We start from the raw sequence: 8,628 nt of genomic DNA on the forward strand, positions 1-8,628 counted from the left end.
GAACAAAAAATTGATTTGGCGAAATATCGCAAAAATTCACCATGCGATTATTTTGACGATTAAAAAAAAAATATGTCCAAATCAATTTTTTTCAATCTTAAACAAAGAAAAAAAAATAGCAACAATATACGATTAAAGTGAATTCATGTAATCTGGATTAAAAATGAAGGGATTCTCAGACTACGCCGAGTAATAAACAGTTTTTATTAAAGATTTTAATACAGTTCATTCAACATTAACTCCTAATGAAACAAAAAGTCACAGTAGAAGTAAAACAGCAGCTCATTGGTTAAAAACAAAGGGGCCACTGGTAACCAATGGTGACCAATAGTTTTCCTCCATGCTTCACAGTGAAATCGTCTGTTCGTCCTCGGCTCGCCGTCACTAATACGTGTGATGGTTTCATCAGAGCTGAGGTAAAAATCATCGTCACAGTCTCTTCACGACTTATTGAGCAACGTGTCCGCTCAGGCTGCAGGCGGCGCCTTCAGAGGAGCCGCTGACCTCAAACACTTCATGGACGGCTTTACGGAAACAGTGAAAGTTGTATTCGATCAAACCTGCAAGAAGAACAGAATTAATAACCTCCGTTAAAAGCCCAATGTAAACACAGAACCAACATCCACGTTAATACAGTGAAAGTCTAAAATTTTAAAAATTCAATCTAAATCAGCAAACTGATTACTTATATTACACACTGAGTTAAATAGCTTCCCCATTAGATTACACCTGATAAGTATGTACAGATTTAAATACCAGGTTGTGTAAGTGATGCATCTATGTGGACAATTTAACAATTTTCTTACAAGCATTTAAATCTAATGACTCCCAGTGTCTTTCACTGGTTCTACAATACCTTCCACTGTTTGGGATCCTGCACTAGTAGAGTAGGACTGAATGAATTTAAATGGTTTGAAACCTTCATAATTTGTGTTTTTCATGTTTTGGTCATCTTAGATTTTGGATTTTAAATCTTAAAATAAATCCAAAAAAAGAAAACGTTTTCCATCAAAACTTATGTTAATCACTGCAATAAGATTAAATGTTTTTTTTAGTTTGGTAAAAAAGTAAAGAAAACACAGAATATCAATACAAATAGCTAGGTAGTAGGTAGAAACCATGCTAAAATGGCCAAATAAACAAATTTTAAGGCACTTCAGAGGAAGTTTTGTAAGTTCTTTTTGTCACATTTATGTATATTGTGTTAATGTAAAAAAATAAATACATTGAACAAATTTACTTGACAAAAACCTGCAGGTTCACGAATCTGTCAACATCCCTTAAATTAAAAAAAAAAAAAAATGTGCGTAGCGATTGAACGTGGTGTGGGTCCCAGGTTGAGACCAGTTGAGAACCCCTGATCTATACTATGCATTTGTGTTAATTGAGTATTTTTATTCTTAAAATCCAGCTTTACATTTTTATTAATATTTATCATTTTGAGTAAAAATCAAAGATTTCCAAACTTAAAGCCTCAAAACCCTGCTTCCCCTTTATATTTCCTAAACAAACCATTATCTAATACTTCCAGCCTCTGTTTTAGTGACATCTATATTAACGAACCTTTCCTCTGAAAGCTCTCCTCTCTGAGGATGCAGACCAGAGCCAGGAACTTGGTGACCTCCTTCAGGTACAGCACGGTGGTGTTGTTTAACCTGATGATGGCCAGAGACTCGTGGTCGTACGCACAGCCGCTGCCGTCCTCCATCAGCCTGAAGAAGAAGAAGAAGAACTTCTGTTTAAAAACTGAAGGCTCCACACTGAGGTTTCTCTCTCTCACCCGTAGATGCAGGAGATGTCGATGACGACGTCGATCATGTCGCAGCAGAGCTCGTAGGACTGCATGTCCACTGGAGAACTGTCAGTGGCGATGTAGATCTTACTGAGAACATCGAACAGGAAAGCCTTCTCTATCCCAGAATGCTGCAGAGAAACATGGAGGAAGGCATCAAACTGACACCAAATAGTCCCTCCTATCTCCTTTCCTATGCACTTTTCCTTAAAGAGTAAATAAACCCTTGTTTTTTCCTGACTAGGAGGGAAATACAAAAATTGCTGTGATTATGGGCGGGGCTTCTGGACCAGTTAAGACACACCCAGTCTATACTATAAAATATCCAAAGAACAATCTATGCTATGCTAACTAGCTACTCATTACTCTATACACCTCTATTCACTCACCACAGACTGTAGAGCCCACAGGTGCTGGTTTTTTATTAAAGGGGCGGGGCTAACAGTGTTTGTGACACAAGATGGTCCCAGAACGTCACATGACATTGTTCTCAGCCAATAGCAAAAATCAATTGTAATAGCTGGGTTTCGACCCACAGAAGGTAGTCACTGACATTTTACCACTAAATACTTCAACACGTTCTGATGAATTGGCCCCCCTGGCGGCCCCGTGACACGTACTGGGCCCCATTTATATATTGGTATGTGCCAATAATTCGGTAGCACCAACCATTGTAATATTTGACTCGCAAATGAATGAAAAATCGACTTGTTTTTTTTTTCTTTTGGGACCCCAAATCAAAAATCGGGCTCCGAGCATCGATGTGTACACATCCATAGATTATAGACACCAAATTTCAGCCCAATCTGTTCACAAATAACAGAGGAGTAACTAGTGTTGAGAGTTGGACCAGGATTAAACAGCACTACTTCATACCCAAATATATTGAGCAGAAAAAAAGTGGTTTTGGGATTTAGTTTCTCTTTAAGAAAAGGCCATTAAGTTATTTTGACGGACACACTTCCACTAGGTGACGTAATAATCCAACAGCGGTGAAGGTTAGTGACTGAAAAACCTACAAATTTCTGAAAATAGACACATTTTATAACACTTTCCCCTATGCCTCTGACCACTGATATAATCTAAAATATCACAAGGTTTGAAGGTAAATCAAAGGAAAAGAGGCTAGCAGGAACAAAAGTCAGTGTAACTAAAAGAACGTCACATTTAGAACAGTTGCTCACACTCACCTTGCACCCAGAAATCAACATTAATCCAAAAGTATGATTTTAGGCACACATAACGTTGTAGACATGCACATGTACAACTGCACAATGCATTCCTAGGTGAATGAAATACGTTGAATAAAACATAACGTAGCTAAAAATGTCTCTGATCACTTTGACCTGAACCACAGTGTCTGTTTCATGTCAGTTATAATCTGATCAAATGTCTTACATATAATAATATATGGGTTTTAGATTATTTAAAGTTGTTCTAGGCATATTATTACATTGGTAACTTACCTGATCTGCGTCCCTTTTCAGTCATTGTGAGTTTCTCAGATGGGCGGGTCCCTTTAAATCAGACCAAGGCAACTGGCGGCCCGGGGGCTACATTTGGCCCTTGATCGAATTTTATGCGGCCTCCAAAGTAAAAGTACAAAATGTCCGAAAAATACACAAAGGAAGAGCAAGAATGCATTTTAAAAAGAACAATTACAACATCGCAGGAAAAAAAACAAGTAAAAGGCCAGATTAAAAACACAGAAAATACTCCAAAAAACACACAACACTACTACAAAAATTAATAAAACGACAACAGTAATGTACAAACGTATAGAAAACAAAAAATACACCAAAAGACAAAAAAAACATGAAAAATGACTCCGTCAACCCACAGCACTAACAAACTTAACAAAAGTTACTGCAAATAATGCAAAATTACAGCACAAATACACAATATGACAAACATATTGTACAGGAAAAATACACAAAATGCTTCACAACAAGCAAGACAAGAAACATACACAAAATGAGAGAAAAACTCACAAAATGATTCTAAAAACGTTGTTATTCCCTGTATTAATGCTCAGATTGCTCATTATTCTGAATGCTGACATAAATGTTGATCATGTGGCCCTCTGATCAAAAACACATATTTGTGGCCCCGCTGTAATAAAAAATGCCTACCTATGCTTTAAATGTTGTCACCACAAGGAATTGTGGGTCAGCATTATCTGGTCTCCTTTGGTAAAGGATGAATCAGCGTTTCCTAGGCTAAAGGAGGTTATAAAGGAAACATTGAGCCTCCTTTCCTTAGCTTTTAGAGAATTGGAACACTCCTTATCATGGCCACAACTTTAACACTTCTGCGGGAGTTAAGGAAAAGTGGATAGGAAAGGAGATAGGAGGGACTATTCGGACAAAGCCCAGATGTTTTTACAGTTGTTTACCGATGACGATCAAACGTACCGATATGAAGATGTTCAGCAGGTTCTCCAACGTCGGCAGCTGAGGGATGAGTTTCTGGACGACTTTACTGAAGGCCTCAAAAATGGAGTGATCGTAGATGCTGGTCAGATAGAAGCTAAGGAGAGAACACAATAATGATTGAAGATGAGAAAAATCACTGATCAAATCCTTTTTTATGGCAATATTTTGTCTTTACTTTGGACACGTTTTTATCATAAAACAACAAAGATGGTGAAATCTGCATTAAAACTAAACAGAAAGCAATATAACTGAAAATAAAACAAGTTAACATGGTGAAGACACTGAAAACTATTTATTAGCTTTGAATTAATGTTAGCACAAAAAAAAACTGAATAAAAAAATAAATTAAAATAAATTACATTAAAATTAGTTATAAAAGGTGATAAATTGTGCAGGGGTTCATAGTATAAAGCAACAAAGTGAATCAGATATCTTGCACATGCGCCATAAAATATTAGGACAAATTCTTCAAAACTCTTCAGTAGTGTTTTTCAACTTTGGGGTCGTGACCCAATGTGGGGTCACCTGTAATTTAAATGCCATCACCTGAAATGTCTAGTAATTAATTAAAAATCATTACAGATTTTTTTTAAAAAAAAAATATTTATATATACCATATATATTTTTAATCATTAAATTAATTCACAACACAATGTTAAACTGTATTTAAATTCACTTTCTCAAAAATACATCAAGTTAAAATAAAATGCAGAATAAAAATATCTGAGCTGGTGTAATTTGTCACTAATCCTGACTACTCATGGTCAAATAATTTTACAAAAAAACATTTAAAAAAATGTTAAGAGGGTCGGCAGAAATTTGTGACATTAAAATGTGGTCACGATATATATATATATATATATATATATAAATAAAGGGGGTTAGGAACCACTGATCTAAACAGGTTGAATATGAGTTCACATTGTTAAATAAATTACTTTCCAACAATTCTATCCAAAAAACATCAACTATTGTAATTATTATAATTTATTAAACTTAATATAATCGACCACCATTCTGAAACATTGCTTGTTCTCAGAGGTTTAAAGAGAGATGATATATTCTAATCAAGTAAGGTTACTTAACTTAAAATGTACTCAAGTACAAGATAAGATAAAACTTTATTGATCCCCCATTGGGGGAAATTTGGATAATGCAGCAGCTCCAAAAAACAGGAAATATAACAGCATCAAACAATAATTAAATAAAGGAAGAAAAAAATACAATAGAATTAAATAATACAAGGCATAAGCACTGTGTACACTTTCACTTGTGGAAGTAAGTCATACATTAAATACTCAAGTAGAAATAAAAAAAAGTAGCTCAATTAAATAATACTCCAAGTAAAAGTTGCTTTTACCCCCCATGTTTATTTTTAGTAATAAATCTTGCTACAGTTCCCTTGCATACAGTAAACATCTCATTTATAAATAAAACAATACCAATTAATTCAATTTAAAATAACACTGACCTGAAATCAGTACAGTGGTTTAAGAACCCAATTTAAAAAAATTATTTAATCAGTAACAGTTGCGTGTAGAAATGCAACAAATGACTACTTTTAAAAACATACTTAAAGTGAAATTACCGATATAGAAATATACTAAAAAAGGTACAAGTACCCATAAAAGCAACTCTTTTACAGTAACGTGAGTGTTTGTAATCAATTACTTTGACCTCTGTTTTCAGTTTGGCTCCGCCCACAGCAGGACTGAGCTGCTGGTTTATCAGCCCCTAATGAATGAGCCTGATCTCTAAACACATGACAAAGGTTCCGTCAGGCTTTGGTTGTTTTGTTGGTGACCAGTCGACCAATCATCTCACCTCAGGTGAACTTTCTCCAGGCTGACGTCGGCCAGGTCGTCGTTTGCCCTCTGATGGATTTCTCTGTGTGTTTCTATCATGGTATCATCAGACAGACCGTCCACTTTATGAATGAACACCTCAAAGTTGATGTTGGGGTTTACTTTGTAGGCCCGAGACACGGTCAGACGTAGCCGCGTGAGGGCGTCCATCAAGTCGTCCTGATAGAGGAGAACGTGACGTTACACTGGGAGGTCAAATGTGAGACCAGCGGTAATTCAATGGTTTCCAACCTGAGCATCGATGACAAAAATCAAAGCACCAGTTCCTCTGAAGATCATCTCACTGTCAAACGTGGGTTCGAAGAAATCCACCTGACCAGGAAAATCCCAGATCTGGAAGTTGACGAAGGAGCTGCTGGAGATGTCGTCCTTGTAGAGTCTGCAGGTGCTCTCCAGGAACAAAGTCTCGTTGGGGGACATTTTGTGAAACACAACCTTCAAAGACAAATATTAGATTTTAGCGTCACAATCCGGGCTTTTAAGAGCACTTTGATAACCCATTAAGCTTTTGTTGGTGCTACAATTTACAGTTTAGTTTGCAGCTACAGTGGCTGGGTTTGGGCCTCAGACCTTGTGTTTGACATCATTGCTAAAGAAATAAGCAGAACTTTCTTAAAAAAACAATTAAGCTTGGTTTAAAAATAAAGGATAAAACAAAATATTTAATTTTAGCAAAATTCTTAATTCACAAACAAGACCTTTTGTGTTTTTGTGTTTGTTTGTATGGTTTCTATGGACACCGAGTCTGAAATAAAACTATTTAAAAAATGAAGGCATGTTTTTCACCTTTTTTTTTTTCTTAGAATGAGTTAAAAATATTTCAAAATAAAGTTTGTCCAATCTAAAACAGCTGCTGCTAAAATTTCCACAATTATGGGAAATTTGTCTTTAGAGTGACATCTGATTCTTTGGTTTTATTTATTTTTCTATGTAGTTCTTGATCATCAGCGTTGTATAATGTGATCAGTTATTGCATATTTTCTTAATGTGGTTGTCTTATCTTAATTTTCACACACACCAAAAAAAAAAAAAAAAAAGACAAATGCTAAATTAGCTAAAGTCTAACAGTTCAATTGACCTTTTCCCTATTAATGCTACTCTAAATGTAATTATATTATGGAATTTTAATTAATATACACAAATATTATCACAAGGGGTTTGTTGTTGATCAGATTAATACTTTTATTTATTGATTAAAAGTCTAAGGTAAAATTTGTCACACTTTAATACTGTTTTGTATGGTTTAAAAGAGTTTTATTAGGATGCTAATGTCACTTTTATTGGAACTTACGGACTGTTTTCAAGTGTTTTTCACTCAATTAGTGGTGCGTTTGTGGACAGCTGGGAGACGCCAGTGTTTTACCTTTTGGATGGAGGACTTCCCGCTGCGCCTGAGGCCCATGAGCAGGATTCGGGGTTTGTCAGCAGGAATGCTGCTTTCCTCCAAGTCCTCCATCCCTCCGTAACCAAAGCTTTTAGGGAAAGAACCGAGGCCGCCATAACTGCCCCCCAAAACGGAGTCATCATACTCCATGTTCATCTTTTACACCTCCCGTCATTCACTGCGGTAACCTTTAAAAAAATCTGCAGAGAAAATTCCAGCATTATTAATGTTGTCTAATGATCGGGTCATCGCTGTAGAGCGGGTTTACATGGTTAAAGAAGAAGTCAGACCACAGCAAACACCAGCCAAAATGTGGAGGCGACAAAGTGTAACAACTTGTAGCAAACTACACAGACACGTGACCAATTATTACGTCACTATCTGCGTCACAGGTGCGTTTTGAAAACGTTTGGCGCCAAAACCCTTAAATTCTTCTTCATATTATTATTATTATTATTATTATTATTATTATTATTATTATTATTATTATTTTTAATTATTATTATTATTATCATTATGATAGCTGTATTCTAGTCTAAAACAAGCACTCAAATAATAAAACAAAGTGCATTGTTTTAGTTTGTATTTTTTTTTTTTTTTTTTTTTGAAGTAAAATTTATTATTACTTTAAACTCTTTTTTTTTTTTTTTTTTTAGCACATAACTTATTTACTATTTTCTGCCAAAGTAACAAAACAAGACCCCACTTTACAGGTAAAAAAATACAAAAGAAATGTCTTCACTCAAGATATTTCCGTTATTTGTAAACCTTGTTTATTGTAAGATTTATTTATTTTTTGATGGACATTCCTACAAGGTTGATTTGTTATATTGGTTGTTCTGATCTCAATGAATGATTGCCTTTTTATTGATTACTTATCAGTAAAGCATAAAAATAAAAAAGTTTTGCTTCTGACCTGTAAGTGTCTGACAAATACTAGATTTCTAATTTAGCCTTAGGCATGGATTTGAATGCATGGAATCAGTTTTGTATTTAACATAGAGCACTTAATATTAGATGTATTTGTCCTTGTAACATTAATGGCTAAATAAATATCCCAATAAATATTTTTCATTTTATTTATTTATTTTTTTTATTTATATGAATTCATAAAACTGCCACGACTGTTGTCCAAAAAAGAAAAAAAGAAAC

General features: G+C 34.9%; 1 protein-coding gene across 1 annotated transcript; it reads right to left on the bottom strand.

Annotated features, from left to right (window-relative positions):
- Positions 1 to 447: 447 nt before the first annotated feature.
- Positions 448 to 7,797, bottom strand: rragcb (Ras-related GTP binding Cb). The gene is made up of 7 exons (XM_028461891.1): positions 7,456 to 7,797; positions 6,324 to 6,527; positions 6,052 to 6,251; positions 4,207 to 4,321; positions 1,781 to 1,923; positions 1,564 to 1,712; positions 448 to 560 (listed from the first exon to the last, which is right to left on the bottom strand). The coding sequence occupies exons 1-7, from the start codon at positions 7,630 to 7,632 to the stop codon at positions 448 to 450; spliced, it is 1,101 nt and encodes a 366-aa protein (XP_028317692.1). The 5' UTR covers positions 7,633 to 7,797.
- Between the last annotated feature and the right edge of the window lie 831 nt (positions 7,798 to 8,628).

Source organism: Gouania willdenowi, chromosome 11, assembly GCF_900634775.1.
Source record: "Gouania willdenowi chromosome 11, fGouWil2.1, whole genome shotgun sequence".
NCBI classification, from domain to species: domain Eukaryota; kingdom Metazoa; phylum Chordata; class Actinopteri; order Blenniiformes; family Gobiesocidae; genus Gouania; species Gouania willdenowi.